The sequence below is a fragment of the Gopherus flavomarginatus genome, chromosome 18 (genome assembly GCF_025201925.1).
Source record: "Gopherus flavomarginatus isolate rGopFla2 chromosome 18, rGopFla2.mat.asm, whole genome shotgun sequence".
NCBI lineage: Eukaryota > Metazoa > Chordata > Testudines > Testudinidae > Gopherus > Gopherus flavomarginatus.
This window is the reverse complement of record NC_066634.1, coordinates 7,334,385-7,351,012: the sequence shown is the minus strand read 5'-3', so window position 1 is coordinate 7,351,012 and position 16,628 is coordinate 7,334,385. Positions and strand designations below refer to the sequence as shown.

The 16,628-nt window shown below is 43.0% G+C and overlaps 1 protein-coding gene across 1 annotated transcript in view; it reads left to right on the top strand.

Moving 5' to 3' along the window:
* Window positions 1–16,628, top strand: part of LOC127036941 (butyrophilin subfamily 1 member A1-like) — a 225,033-nt gene that overhangs the window by 159,494 nt on the left and 48,911 nt on the right. The window contains exons 5-6 of the mRNA XM_050928227.1: window positions 3,379–3,807; window positions 7,337–7,405. Coding sequence (XP_050784184.1) covers window positions 3,379–3,807; window positions 7,337–7,405 — 498 coding nt within the window. The remainder of the gene's footprint in view (window positions 1–3,378; window positions 3,808–7,336; window positions 7,406–16,628) is intronic.

The following is a 16,628-nucleotide window of genomic DNA, read 5'->3' as shown; positions in this document are numbered from 1 at the left end:
GCAAATGAAATGTAAAAATATAATTAGAAAGACCAAAAACGAATTTGAAGAACATCTAGCCAAAGTCTCAAATGTAATAGCAAAAACATTTTTTAAATACATCACAAGCAGAAAGCCTGCTAAATGGCCAGTGGGGCCAAAGGACAATCGAGATGCTAAAGAAGCACTGAAGGACAATGTGAAATTGCAGGACTACTAACTGTCATCTGTAGCCTATCATTTAAATCAGCTTCTGTACCAAATGCCTGGAGGATAGCTAATGTAATGCCAATTTTTAAAAAGGGCTTCAGCTGTTACCCTGGCAATCACAGGCCAGTAAGCCTCATTTCAGTACCAGGCAAATTGGTTGAAACAATCATCAAGAACAAAATTGTCAGACACATAGATGAACATAATTTGTTGGGAAATAGTCAATGTGGTTTTTATAAAGAGAAATCGTGCCTCACCAATCTACTGGAATTCTTTGAGGGGATCAACAAGCAAACAAAGGCGATCCAGTGGATATAGGGTATTTAGATGTTCAGAAAGCCTTGGACAAGGTCCCTTACCAAAGGCTCTCAAGCAAAATAAGCAGTCATGGGATAAGAGGGAAGGTTCTCTCATGGATTGGTAACTGGTTAAAAGATAGGAAAGAAAGGGTAGGAATAAATGATCAGTTTTCAGAATAGAGAGAGGTAAATAGTGGTGTCCTCCAGGGGGTTGTACTAGGACCAGTCCTATTTAACATATTCATAAATGATCTGAAAAAAAGAGTAAACGGGGAAGTGGAAAAATTTACAGATGATATAAAACTACTCAAGATAGTTAAGTTCCAGGCAGACTGCGAACAGTTACAAAAGCATCTCTCAAAACTGGGTGACTGGGCAACAAAATGGCAGATGAAATTTAATGCTGATAAATGCAAACTAATGCACACTGGAAAACATAATCTTAACTGTACATATACAATGATGGGGTCTAAATCAGCTGTTACCACTTAAGAAAGAGATCTTGGAGTCATTCATAGAATCATAGAATATCAGGGTTGGAAGGGACCTCAGGAGATCATCTAGTCCAACCCCCTGCTCAAAGCAGGACCAATTCCCAACTAAATCATCCCAGCCAGGGTTTTTTCAAGCCTGAACTTAAAAACCTCTAAGGAAGGAGATTCCACCACCTCCCTAGGTAACCCATTCCAGTGCTTCACCACCCTCCTAGTTAAAAAGTTTTTTCCTAATATCCAACCTAAACCTCCCCCACTGCAACTTGAGACCATTATTCCTTTTTCTGTCATCAGGTACCACTGAGAACAGTCTAGATCCATTCTCTTTGGAACCCCCTTTCAGGTAGTTGAAAGCAGCTATCAAATCCCCCCTCATTCTTCTCTGCTACAGACTAAACAATCCCAGTTCCCTCAGCTTTGCCTCATAAGTCACGTGTTCCAGCCCCCTAATCATTTTTGTTGCCCTCCGCTGGACTCTCTCCAATTTTTCCACATCCTTCTTGTAGTGTAGGGACCAAAACTGGACACAGTACTCGAGATGAGGCTTCATCAATGTCAAAAAGAGGAGAATGATCACTTCCCTCGATCTGCTGGCAATTTCCCTAATTATACAGCCCCAAATGCCGTTAGCCTTCTTGGCAACAAGGGCACACTGTTGACTCCTATGCAGCTTCTCATCCACTGTAATCCTTACGTCCTTTTCTGCAGAACTGCTTCCTAGCTATTTGGTCCCTATCTAAGCAATGCATGGGATTCTTCCTTCCTAAGTGCAGGACTGCATTTGTCCTTGTCAAACCTCATGAGATTTCTTTTGGCTCAATCCTCTAATTTGTTTAGGTCCCTCTGTATCCTATCCCTACCCTCCAGAGTATCTACCACTCCTCCCAGTTTAGTGTTGTCTGAAGACTTGCTGAGGGTACAATCCACACCAACTTCTAGATCATTAATGAAGATATTAAACAAAACCAGCCCCAGGACCGATCCTTGGGGCACTCCACTTGATACGTGGAACCATTGATCACTACTCGTTGAGCCCGACAATCTAGACAGCTTTCTATCCACCTTATAGTCTGTTCATCCAGCCCATACTTTAACTTGCTGGCAAGAATACTGTGGGAGACCGTATCAAAAGCTTTGCTAAAGTCAAGGAATAACACGTCCACTGCTTTCTCCTTTTCATTGTGGCTAGTTCTCTGAAATCATCCACTCAATATGCAGCGGCAGTCAAAAAAGTGAACAGAATGTTGGAAATCCTCAAGAAAGGGATGCATAATAAGAAAGAAAATATTCTATTGCGTCCATATACACCCATGTTACCCCCACACCTTGAATACTGCGTTAAGATGTGGTCGCTCCATCTCAAAAAAAAGATATATTGGAATTGGAAAAAGTTCCAAAAAAGGCAGTAAAAATGAACAGGCATATAGAATGGCTTCTATATGAGAAGAGATTAATAAGACTGGGACTCTTCAGCTTGGAAAAGAGGCAACTAAGGGGGTATATGATAGAGGTCTGTAAGATTATGACTGGTGTAGAGAAAGTAAATAAGGAAGTGTTATTTACTCCTTCTCATAATACAAAAACAAGGGATTACCAAATGAAATTAATTGGCAGCACGTTTAAAACAAACACAAGTACGTATTTTTTCACGCAAGACACTTTCAACCTCTGGAACTCCTTGCCAGAGGGTTTTGTGATGGCAAATACTGTAATGGGGTTCAAATACTATAACGGGAGCTAGATAAATTCATGGAGGATAGGTCCATCAATGGCTATTAGCCAGGATGGGCAATAATGGTGTCCCTAGCCTCTGTTTGTCAGAAGCTGAGATTGGGTGACAGGGTATGGATCATTTGATGAGAACCTGTCTGTTCATTCCCTTTGGGGCACCTGGCATTGACTACTGTCAGAGGACAGGAAATTAGGCTTGATGGACCTTTGGTCTGACCCAGTATGGTTGTTCTTATGTTAACAGTAATGCAGGAAAGCACACTAGGGAACTTTTAGTGTGCATTGTCAAGGTCTACACAGACCAATTAATGTACAACACATTGGTGCATTTTATTAATCACTCTCCCATAGTGCACATTACCCCACTGTGTAGACAAGCCTTTGGTGCAGCATAGTGAAGACTTGTACCACTCAGCATTTCTTTTCAAATACTATTTTTTAGATCACCACAGATGTAAAAGATAGTATAGCTCTGATTCTTTTTTTCTTATCTGTGTGTATATTAGGAGTGAATCCCCTTAAGCTATTGAATTTACACTATTATAAAAAGAGTATAAATAAGAGGAGAATTAGGTCTGTTCTCTTTTTCACTCACTCTTCCTTACACATTAATATGAATCATTATGTGCTGTTTGTGCAATTATAACCCCCTGAACATTTTTCAGGTTTCTTTGATGTGGAGGCAGAACATGACGTCATTACCACTGTAATTGGAGAGAATGCCATTCTTCCCTGCCGGCTGATTACGAAACATCTGCCTCCCAGCATGGAGCTGCAATGGAGGAAAGTTGGACCTAGGAAGGATAAGACAATCTATCTCTACCTCTATGATGAAAGCAGCCCCCTGGTTAATTCTTATCCACAGGATGACAAATGCTCAATGGGTTATTTGTCTCCAAATGGAGTCAACAGCAGAGAATGGGTCAGGAAGAAATATGAAAAAAGAGCAGAAGTTTTTAAAGGAAAGGAGTTTGGGAAAGGAAATATTTCTCTGAAACTGAACAATGTTCAGGTGGAAGATGCAGGGAAATATGAATGTTCTGCCACAGCCAACTCATTTCACAGAGAGATCATCACTGAAGTCTTGGTTAAAGGTAAGAAAGGTCTAGAATTGGGAAAAAGCCGATTTATCAAACGCTTATTCTGTCTCCCCAGGAGCCAGCACAGGCTTGTCCCTTCTCCACAGCACATTTTATTGCTTTGTCTATTATTGTTTTAAAACTCCCAAATGATGGAATCTCCACTTCTTCCATTGGGTAGCTATTAGATGGTCTAATGCATGTCACTGTGAGATCAGTTTCCTGATTTCAGAAGTGATTTCAGACTGTCTGCTGTTAGAAGAGTTACCAATAATAATCACTTTCCCCTTTATTTGCTTTTAATATACCAATTCTTGGAGCTGTATTATTAAATCTATCTTCTAAAAATTAAAGTGATGTTAGAATGTAATTGAAACTACTTTTTAATATGCCCTTTTGAAGCATTCTTAATTTTATAACAGAATTTGTTAGCATCCTAAGAACAGGACATTCTTCAGCCATAATGACATAGAATCAAAGAAATGTGGGGCTGGAAGGGACCTCAAAAACTTTGTGAGAGTTATTATGGCAGCAATTTGTTTACAATAGAGAACAGATATTTTTCTTTCCACACTCAGATTGAAAAAAATACATTTTATTCCACAAGGATAACATTTTCAAAAGTAATAAAATGATTTAGGATCTTGACTCCCATTTTCAAAAGTTACTGAGATGTTGTCTACACAGAAAAACTCTGGAAAATTAATTCAAATTAACTGAAGTTTGAATGTCAAGTGGATTAGTTAAATTTCATTAACCTCCTGAGTGGACTTCCTTATTTAGATTTTAAGTTGCCTGTATTTGATTTCAGAGTAGCAGCCATGTTAGTCTGTATCCGCAAAAAGAACAGGAGTACTTGTGGCACCTTAGAGACTAACAAATTTATTTCAGCATGAGCTTTCGTGAAATAAATTTGTTAGTCTCTAAGGTGCCACAAGTACTCCTGGTTTTTTTTTGCATTTGATTTGTTAACTTAGCTAAATGAAATTAAGACCACTTTGATTCTGAATAAGAATGTCCACATTGTTTACTGTGGTTTAACTAATCTATTTTATAAATTGATGCAGATTAACTTTCCTGAGTGTCCCCATGGAGACAAGTCCTTAGATCCTTTGGAGACTAAGTCCCGTTAACTTTCCAGGAAACTTAGATTATGTCTACACCACAGATCTACATCAGTATAACAACGTCACACAGGGGTATTGAAAATCCACACCCCTGAGCGACGTAGTTATACTGACCTAACACTTAGTGTAGAACGTGGAATGTGGGTGTTTCTTCATTTTGCTAGGGCTCCCAGCTCCCTTAAAAGGGAGGGGTACCTCCGCCTGATTGCAGCCTGGGTTCAGAGTCAAATCTGTCACTGGCAGCAGGGGAATTCCCCATCGCCTGCAGTCCTTGACTTCCTGCCAATTTTGTTGTAGCTCACAGGAGTCAGAGCCTCCTTCAGCCCCTCCCTGCTGCACAGGAGCGGCGCCAGGGTTTTTGGCGCCCTAGGCGGGGGTCCTTTCGTGCTCCCGGTCGGCGGCAATTCTGCTGCGGGGGGGTCCTTCCGCGCTCCCAGTCTTCGGGACACTTCAGTGGCGGGTCCTGGAGCGAGTGAAGGACCCACCGCAGAATTGCCGCTGAAGACCCACAGCGCGGAAGGACCCCTCCCGCTGCCAAATTGCCACTGTGAGTGGCAAAATGCCCCCCCCCCACAAATCCTAGCACCCTAGGCGACTGCCTAGGTCGCCTAAATGGAAGCACCGGCCCTGCTGCTGCAGAGACAGATCTCTGAAGGAAATGCTAAAATTGCATATCATGTATTTCATGTAGCCTCCTCCCCCCCCTCGCCCCACCTTGTGGCTTAAGCCTCTTCCCTGCTGCTTGCCAATCAGAGTGGCTTGTCTTCCCTCCTGGCATGCATTGGGTCCTGAGTTCTTCATTTCAGCGCCTGTGCTTGGGACATACAGATGCTGTCTCTTTGGAAAATGACTACTACTACTTATCTATTTACAAGAAATATAACCCGGCACACGAACAACCCAATACTTTAATGTCCCTGCCCCTTTTACTTCCCTGTCGGCCGCCCTGCCAGTATGGACTGCTGATGGGGAGAAGGGGCAGCGACGTTAAAGCGGTCCTTTGCCATGGCAGTGCTTTGAGGATTCGTCCCCCGCCCCTGTCGGCGGCCCTGCCGGTATGGACCCTACTGGCAGGGCTGCCGACAGGGGATGCAAAACAGGCAGGGACATTAAAGCGCTTATAGACTTCTATCATTTCCCACCTTAGTCATCTCTTTTCTATGCTGAACAGTCCCAGTCTTTTTAATCTCTCCTTATATGGAAGCTGTTCCATGCCTCTAATCATTTTCTTTGCCCTTATCTCTACTTTTTCCAATTCTAATCAATCTTTTTTGAGATAGGGTGACCAGAACTGCACGCAGTATTCAAGGTGTGGGAGTATCATAGGTTTATATAGTGGCATTATGATATTTTCTTCTTATTATCTATTCCTTGCCTAATGATTCCTAAAATTCTGTTAGCTGTTTTGACTGTCACTGCACATTGAGTGGATGTTTTCTGAGAACTATCCACAATAACACCAAAATCTCTTTCTTGAGTGGAAACAGCTAATTTAAACCCCACCATTTTGTATGTGTATTTGGTATTATGTCTTCCAATGTTCATTGCTTTTCATTTATCAACCTTAAATTTCATCTGCCAATTTGTTTCCAACTCATCCAGCTTTGTCAGATCCCTCTGTAACTGGGCTATGGGGTATCTTGGGACAAGCACACCCCCTCTCTTTCGTGCAGCCCTCAGTCTGTTGTCCAACTCTAACCAAGGCGATGAGATCAGGCCCTCTGGCAGGATAGGCAGGGAGACGCCTATTTTGTGAATACCACTTTGTGGCTGCTAGGGATTACACATGAGTGAGACTCCGAGCTGCTCATTAGCTGTAGAGCTGCATCAGGATTTAGTTGGCTTTGTGCCTGCTGACCAGAGAAACGTAGACACCATGCGGACTTCTGTCACCTATGGGGTCAGTTGGTAAATGAGATTTTGGTTTGAGAATGTCAGTGATGCCTCAATGCTGGATTTAGGCACCTAAAGAGGCACTGAGATGGCTACATTTTTCTGTGAATCTGGTGTCAAGTGACTGATTCAGAATCCAGTGAAGTGAATGGAAAGTCTCCCATTGACTTCAGTGAATTTGGATCTGGTCCTAGGCCTGCACTGATTTTGTATCACTATAACATGTATGAGGGAGGTTTCCTGTGTCTTCCTTGAGGCCTCTCTCTTCTGGGACAGAATCACATGTGCAAACCCTTGTGTCTGTGTCATAGAACAGAACCAAGGGAAAACACGAACTTTACAATCACGCATTTGAAAGTATATCCGGTTGTGCTCTTGCCAGAGAATTATAATTATGTAATCGAGGGCCCAGTTCTTCTCCCAGTGAAATCAGTGAAAAGATTTACATGAGAAGGAGCAGGATTAGGCTCCTTATCAGATCATACAGTGAATATAAAGAGAAATGTTTGTGTCTTTGCTAACAGGGGCCGCTAACAGGGAGTTTCGAGATGGGGTTCGCCAGGTGAAGGAGGAGCAAATACAGAATCCTTGGGGTAAGTGGCTGTCTGTAGTGTGTGTTTGTGTTTGGGGTTTACTTGTTGTGTGATGAGCTTGTGTTTCTCTGTCTGTTAGTTTGTTCGTTTGAAGGACCATGTGCTGTGGCCGGCAGTTGGAAGCTGTGAGCTTCTAACCAAGGTTTGAAATCTAGAAGCCTCTGTTCATTGGCTGAACCTTAGTCAGAGGGTGGGGCTATCAGGAAGGCCAGGGCTTTATAAAGCAGTGAGCAAGTGACCAGGGAGCTTTGCGAACAGGGGCCGCTAACAGAGAGTTTTGATAGGGAGTTTGGAAGGGGAGTGGGAAGGGGGCGAGGTATACTTGCAATTCTTTAAAACCTTTAACTTAAACTATAATCAAACTTTGTGATTTAAACAATAACCCTGTCATTAACCTAGGCAGCTGTAGGAGAGAATGCAGGCAGAATCCCAGCAGCAGACTGGGGGCTATCCAGTTTATTTCGCTCAGTATAGCATGTATGATTACCTGCCCTGTGGGTGGGTGGCATGTGTGTTCATTTGGTGAAAGGAGCTCCTGGCCCTCAGAGACCATGTACGGGCTTTGGAGGCCAGGGTGGCAGAACTGGAGGAGCTAAGGGAGGTAGAGAGGTATGTTGATGAGGCTTTCTGGGACACTGTAGAATTGTCCCACTTCTGGTCAGACAGCCCCTGCATTGTTAAGGAGGAAGAAAGGCCCAGGGAAGCAGAGCAGTCAACGGGAGCAGAGGGAAACCTTCCCATAGTTGGGACCCTCATTCCTGATGATGTTGGGGTATCCTCTCGCACTGAGGTTACCTGTCTGGGGGAGGGAACTCCAGTCATTAGGAAAAGGCAGGTGTTACTAATGGGAGATTCGATCATTAGAAACATAGATAGCTGAGTTTGTGATCACCGGGAGAACAGTATGGTGACTTGCCTGCCTGGTGCAAAGTCTGTGGATCTCTTGAGGCATCTAGATAGACTTATGTGTAGTGCTGGGGTGGAGCTGGTGGTCATGGTACATGTAGGTACCAGTGAAATAGGGGAGGGTAGGAGAGACATCCTGGAGGCCAAATTTAGGCTGCCAGAAAAGAGACTGAAATCCAGGACTTCTATGGTGGCATTCTCAGAAATGCTTCCAGTTCCATGCCCAGGGCCAGGTAGGCAGGCAGAGCTTCAGAGTCTCAATGCATGGATGAGATGATGGTGTAGAGAGGAGGGGTTTAGATTTATTAGGAACTGGGGAAACTTTTGGGATGGGGAGCCTATACAGGAAGGATGGGCTCCACCTAAACCAAAGTGGATCCAGACTGCTGGCACTTAACTAATGTTGCACAGCAGTTTTTAACAGATGGAGGGAAGCTGATTTCTGCAGCGGAGCACGTGAATCAGACAGAGACTTCTCTTAGAGGAAAGTCTATTGACAGAGATTCTCTAGGTTCTAGTCAGGAGGAGAGGATAGAAGAGGATACAGTATGGGCCACATCAGACAAGAAACATTCACATAAAAAAGAATCTGACACATCAGAAAAGGGCAGACAATTAAACAGTGACAAGTTTTTAAAGTGCTTGTATACAAATGCTAGAAACCTAAATAATAAGATGGGTGAACTACAGTGCCTTGTGTTAAAGGAGAATATTGATATAATAGGCATCACAGAAATCTGGTGAAGTAGGGACAATCAATGGGACACAATCATTCCGGGGTATAAAATATATTGGAAGGACAGAACGTGTTGTGCGGGATGGGGGAGTAGCACTATATATGAAAGAAAATGTAGTATCAAATGAAGTAAAAATTTGAAATGAATCCACATGTTCCATAGAATCTCTATGGATAGAAATTCCATGCTCTAATAAGAATATAACAATAGGGATCTATTATCAGCCACCTGACCAGGACAGTGATAGTAACGATGAAATGATAAGGGAGATTAGAGAGGCTATCAAATTAAGAACTCAATAATAGTGCGGGATTTCAATTATCCCCATATTGACTGGGAGCATGTCACCTCAAGACGAAATGCAGAGACAACATTTCTTGATACTTTAAATGACTGCTTCTTGGAGCACACAGGAACCCACAAGGGGAGAGGCAATTCTTGATTTAGTCCTGAGTGGAGTTCAGGAGCTGGTCCAAGATGTAACTATAACAGGACTGCTTGGAAATAGTGACCATAATATAATAACATTTAACATCCCTGTGGGGGGAAGAACACCTTAACAGCCCCACACTGTGGCATTTAATTTCAGAAAGGGGAACTATGCAAAAATGAGGGAGTTAGTTAACCATAAATTAAAGGGTACAGTGACTAGAGTGAAATCCCTGCAAGCTGCATGGACACTTTTCAAAGACACCATAATAGAGGACCAACTTAAATGTATACCCCAAATTAAAAAACACAGTAAAAGAACTAAAAAAGAGCCACCATGGCTTAACAGCCATGTAAAAGAAGCAGTGAGAAATAAAAAGGCATTTTTTTAAAAAAGTGGAATTCAAATTCTAGAAAGGTAAATAGAAAGGAGCATAAACCCTGACAAATTAAGTGTAAAAATGTAATAAGAAATGCCAAAAAGGAGTTTGAAGAACAGCTAGCTAAAAAGTCAAAAGGTAATAACAAAATGTTTTTTAAGTACATCAGAAGCAGGAAGCCTGCTAAACAACCAATGGAGCCCCTGGATGATCGAGATACAAAAGGAGCTCTTAAAGACGATAAGAGTGTTTGCAAAGAAACTAAATGAATTCTTTGCTTCAGTCTTCACAACTGAGGATGTTAGGGAGATTCCCAAACCTGAGCTATCTTTTGTAGGTGACAAATCTGAAGAATTGTCACAGATTGAAGTGTTAATAGAGGAGGTTTTGGAATTAATTGATAAACTTAACAGTAACAAGTCACTGGGACCAGATGGCATTCACCCAAAAGTTCTGAAAGAACTCAAATGTGAAATTGAGGAACTATTTTAACTATGGTTTGTAACCTGTCCTTTAAATCGGCTTCTGTAACCAATGACTGAAAGATAGCTAATGTAATGCCAATATTTACAAATGGCTCTAGAGGTGATCTCGGCAATTACAGACCGGTAAATCTAATGTTGGTACCGGGCAAATTAGTTGAAAAAATAGTAAAGAATAAAAGTGTCAGACACATAGGGGAACATAACTTGTTGGGCAAAAGTCAACATAGTTTCTGTAAAGGGAAATCATTTCTTACTAATCTATTAGAGTTCTTTGAAGGAGTCAACAAACGTGGACAAGGGGGATCCAGTGGACATAGTATACTTAGATTTCCAGAAAGCCTTTGACAAGGTCCCTTACCAAAGACATTTATGTAAATTAAGTTGTCATGGGATAAGAGGGAAGATTCTTTCATGGACTAAGAACTGGTTAAAAGACAGGGAACAAAGGATAGGAATAAATGGTAAATTTTCAGAATGGAGAGGGGTAACTAGTGGTGTTCCCCAAGGGTCAGTCCTAGGACCAATCCTATTCAACTTATTCATAAATGAGCTAGAGAAAGGGGTAAATAGGTAGGTGGCAAAGTTTGCAGACTATACTAAGGTGCCCCAGGTAGTTAAGACCAAAGCAGACTGAAGAACTTCAAAAAGATCTCACAGAACTAAGTGATTAGGCAACAAAATGGCAAATGAAATTTAATGTTGATAAATGTAAAGTAATGCACATTGGAAAAAAATAACCCCAACTATGCATACAATATGATGAGGGCTAATTTAGCTACAAATAATCAGGAAAGAGATCTTGGAGTCATAGCGGACCGTTCTCTGAAGATGTTCATGCAGTGTGCAGAGACGGTCAAAAAAGCAAACAGGATGTTAGGATTCATTAAAAAAAGGGATAGAGAATAAGATGGAGATTATTTTAGTGCCCTTATATAAATCCATGGTACTCCGACATCTTGAATACTGTGTACAGATGTGGTGTCCTCATCTCAAAAAAGATATATTGGCATAAGAAAAGGTTCAGAGAAAGGCAACTAAAATGATTAGCAAAAATAACAGGAGTACTTGTGGCACCTTAGAGACTAACAAATCTAAGGTGCCACAAATACTCCTGTTCTTTTTGCAGATACAGACTAACACGGCTGCTACTCTGAGACCTAAAATGATTAGGGGTTTGGAAAGGGTCCCATATGAGGAGAGATTAAAGAGGCTAGGACTTTTCAGCTTGGAAAAGAGGAGACTAAGGGAGGATATGATAGAGGTATATAAAATCATGAGTGGTGTGGAGAAAATGAACAAGAAAAAGTTATTTACTTGTTCCCATAATATAAGAACTAGAGGCCACCAAATGAAATTAATGGGCAGCAGGTTTAAAACAAATAAAACACACAGCACACAATCAACCTGTGGAACTGCTTGCTTGAGGAGGTTTTGAATGCTAGGTTTATAACAGGGTTTAAAAGAGAACTAGATAAATTCATGGAGGTTAAGTCCATTAATGGCTATTAGCCAGGATGGGTAAGGAATGGTGTCCCTAGCCTCTGTTTGTCAGAGGGTGGAGATGGATGGCAGGAGAGAGATCACTTGATCATTACTTGTTAGATTCACTCCCTCTAGAGCACCTGGCATTGGCCACTGTCAATAGACAGGATACTGGGCTGGATGGACCTTTGGTGTGATGAGTAGGGCCATTCTTATGTTCTTATGCTTTTTTTTCCCCCTGATCATCCAGGGGATGACAAACATAAGTTTTCTCCGATGGCTGTAGTTTGAAAGGGGAAGGGCCTGACATTTCCTCAGTGAGGGAAGCGTGGTAGGCAAGGTCCCTTCAACTGAGTGAGGGATCAGGACCTTTGAGCTTTTGCTGCGAGGAGGAGGAAGGTACACATTTACTGTTGGGACTCGAGACAGTTTGGACATTTTCACTGGCAGGTTGTTTCTCTACTCGGGCAGGGTGAGGGTTTCAGACCAGGACTTCTCAGAGGAAAGATGTGTTTGTTAAGCCAATCTGAAGAAAAAACAAAGACAAAAGGAGTGACACATTGAGAAGTGTCTGCCTTTGCTAAACAATGGCTGGAAGGCATGGCTGAAGTTGCTTTGATTGCAGAGACAATCACAGAGTGAGATTTCATTATAGAAATGTTCAGCAGTGAGGTCTAGCTTCCACAACACAACTTCCTATACAACTTTAGTATAAGTACCTTCTTTCTGACAAGGAGAATAATTTCTACTGAAGGGCCCGATCGTCCCCTTTTATGGGAAATCTCTGCTGGGGCCTCCAGGAACCTCTCCTAGGGATGTTTCCTTGGTATCCGGAGAGTTCTCACCCCACAAAGTGGAGAGTAAAGCAGACAGAAATTTCCACAGAGCCCAAGACTGATGGGAAATGAGGCCTCGTGCTCATGAGTCTTGGGCTTTGTATACAAGGAGGCTCTTTTTCCAGAGCAGTTTCCTATCCTCCCTCGTCTCTGGCAGCCTCCTATTCTTGAGTTCTACAACCAAAAGTTCATATTCTGTGCGCCTCTCTGCTTCTTCACCATACACCACTCACGGTGGTTGTCCTTGGTCAGTGAGGACCCAGGGTTGAGAGGTGCATCTGTGTGAGTTCACCTCCCATCTGGGAAAAAAGGCACCTTGCTTGCTCCGCTATCTGAGCACTTGCTCTGGCTGGCTGTCCCACCTGTCGCTGTTCCTCCCCCGCTGGCCTCCCTACCAGCCGCTGTTCCTCCCCTGCTGGCCGCCTCACCAGCTGCTTGTTCTGCTCGCCAGTCACCTTCTGCCACCTGCCTCTCTGCTGTGACCTCTGCTGGTCAGTGTCTTATAGACTCATAGACTCATAGGTCAGAAGGGACCAATCTGATCATCTAGTCTGACCTCCTGCACAAGGCAGGCCACAGAACCCCACCCATCCAATTTTATAACAACCCCTATCCCCGGACCGAGTTATTGAAATCCTCAAAACTGGTTTGAAGACTTCAAGCTGCAGAGAAACCACCAGCAAGCAACCCGTGCCCCACGCTGCAGGGGAAGGCGAAAAACCTCCAGGGCACCTGCCAATCCGCCCTGGAGGAAAATTCCTTCCCGACCCCAAATATGGCGATCAGCTAAACCCTGAGCATGTGGGCAAGAGTCACCAGCCAGCACCCAAGAAGGAATTCTCTGCAGCAACTCAGTACCCATCCCATCCAACATCTCCCCGCAGACCATTGAGCAGACCTGTCTGGTGGTAATTCAAGATCAATTGCCCAAATTAACGATCCTATCATAACATCCCCTCCATATACTTATCAAGCTTTGTCTTAAAGCCAGGAAAGTCTTTTGCCCCTACTACTTCCCTTGGAAGGCTGTTCCAGAACTTCACTCCCCTAATGGTCAGAAACCTTCGTCTAATTTCAAGTCTAAACTTCCTAATATCCAGTTTATACCCATTCGTCCTCGTGCCTACATTAGTACTAAACTTAAATAATTCCTCTCCCTCCCTAACGTTAACCCCCTTGATATATTTATATAGAGCGAGCATATCCCCCCTCAGCCTTCTTTTGGCCAGGCTAAACAAGCCAAGCTCTTTGAGTCTCCTTTCATAAGGCAGTTTTTCCATTCCTCGGATCATCCTTGTAGCCCGTCTCTGAACCTGTTCCAGTTTGAATTCATCCTTCTTGAACATGGGACACCAGAACTGCACACAGTATTCCAGATGGGGTCTCACCAATGCCTTATATAACGGTACTAACACATCCTTATCCTTGCAGGAAATACCCCGCCTGATGCATCCGAAAATCGCATTTGCTTTTTTAACAGCCGTATCACATTGGCGACTCATAGTCATCCTGCTATCAACCAGTACCCCAAGGTCCTTCTCCTCCTCCGTTGCTTCCAACTGATGCTCCCCCAACGTATATCCAAAATTCTTATTATTAATTCCTAAATGCATGACCTTGCACTTTTCACTATTGTATTTCATCCTATTTCTATTACTCCAGTTTACAAGGTGGTTCAGATCTTCCTGAATAGTATCCCTGTCCTTCTCCGTGTTAGCAATACCCCCCAGCTTCGTGTCATCTGCAAACTTTATTAGCACATTCCCGCTCTTTGTGCCAAGGTCAGTAATAAAAAGGTTAAATAAGATCGGTCCCAAAACCGATCCTTGAGGGACTCCACTAGTGACCTCCTTCCAGCCTGACAGTTCACCTTTCAATACGACTCTCTGGAGTCTCCCCTTTAACCAGTTCCTTATCCACCTTACAACTTTCATATTCATTCCCATCTTTTCCAATTTAACTAACAGCTCCCCTTGCGGAACCGTATCGAACGCCTTACTGAAATCTAGGTAAATTATATCTACCGCATTTCCTTTATCTAAGTAATCCGTCACCTTCTCAAAGAAGGAGATCAGATTGGTTTGACACGATCTACCTTTAGTAAATCCGTGTTGCAATTCGTCCCAATTACCATTGACCTCTATGTCCTTAACTACTTTCTCCCTTAAAATTTTTTCCAAGACCTTACATACTACAGACGTCAAGCTAACAGGCCTATAATTACCTGGATCACTCTTATTCCCTTTCTTAAAAATAGGAACTACATTAGCAATCCTCCAGTCATATGGCACAACCCCCGAGTTCATCGATTGCTTAAAAATTCTCGCTAACGGGCTCGCAATTTCATGCGCCAGTTCCTTTAATATCCTCGGATGGAGATTGTCCGGGCCCTCCGACTTCGTCCCATCGAGCTGTTCAAGTACGGCCTCTACCTCAGTTGCGGTAATATCCACTTCCATATCCACGTACCCGTTTATCATCCCCACATCATCGCAAGGTTCCTCACCAGTCTTATTAAAAACTGAGGCAAAGTACTTGTTTAGATGCTGGGCCATGCCTAGGTTATCCTTAACCTCCATTCCATCCTCAGTGTATAGCGGCCCCACTTCTTCTTTCTTTGTTTTCTTCTTATTTATGTGGCTGTAGAACCTTTTACTATTGGTTTTGATTCCCTTTGCAAGTTCCAGTTCAATGCGGCTTTTAGCCTTCCTCACTTTATCCCTACATGTTCTGACCTCACCAAGGTAGCTTTCCTTACTGATCCTGCTTTTCTTCCACTCCCTGTAAGCTTTCTGCTTTTGTCTAATCCCCTCTCTGAGTTGCTTGCTCATCCAGTTTGGCCTACAACTCCTGCCCATGGTTTTTTTCCCCTTTCTTGGGATACAGGCTTCCGACAGTCTCCGCAGCTGTGACTTAAAGTAATTCCAGGCCTCCTCCGCATTTAAATCCACTAATTCCTCCGTCCAATCCACTTCCCTAACTAATTTCCTTAACTCTTTAAAATTAGCCCTCGAGAAGTCAAAAACCCTAATCCCAGATCTACATTTGTTTATCCTTCCATCTAGTTTGAACTGAATCAGCTCATGATCACTCGAACCAAGGTTGTCCCCTACCACCATTTCTTCTACGAGGTCCTCACTGCTCACCAACACCAAATCTAAAATGGCATCCCCTCTCGTAGGTGCTTCAACTACTTGATGAAGAAATCCATCCGCTATCACATCCAGAAAAATCTGACCCCTATTATTCTTGCAAGAACTCGTCCTCCAGTCTATATCCGGGAAGTTGAAGTCCCCATAATCACACATTTCCCCTTTGTGTTTACTTCATTAAAGACATTAAAGAGGTCTCTATCCATATCCCAATCAGATCCTGGTGGTCTGTAGCACACCCCAAGCACTATCTCAGGGGAAGCTCTAGTTGCTTTTTTACCCAGTGTGATTTTTGCCCAGACAGACTCTGTCTTATCCATTCCATCGCTTCTTATTTCGCTACAGCTAATTTCATCATTGATGTACAAGGCTACTCCACCACCTTTGCCTTTCTTCCTGTCTTTTCTAAACAGCACATAGCCTTCAATACCCGTGCTCCAGTCATGAGTACTATTCCACCAGGTTTCGGTAATCCCTATAATATCCGGTTTCACTTCCTGCACTAGTAACTCCAGTTCCTCCATCTTGTTACCTAGGCTCCTCGCATTAGTGTACAGACCTTTTAATTTTTGGCGTTTGTCGTCAGTGACATTCCTTCCCCCGTCGTGCACCAACTTTCAACTTTCTTGAGTCTCTTAGCAGGCTGGGCAGACAGGCTGTCCCACCACAAGTGATTTCATCTCTTATTGAGCACTTAAAATAACAAAAGACTCCTAATGGAGTGGGGAGGAACAGATTAAGCCAGACTGGGGTAGCCACTGACAGACCACGTCTGAAAGTGCAGCCGGATATTTCTTCTGCTAGCTGCAAAAGGTT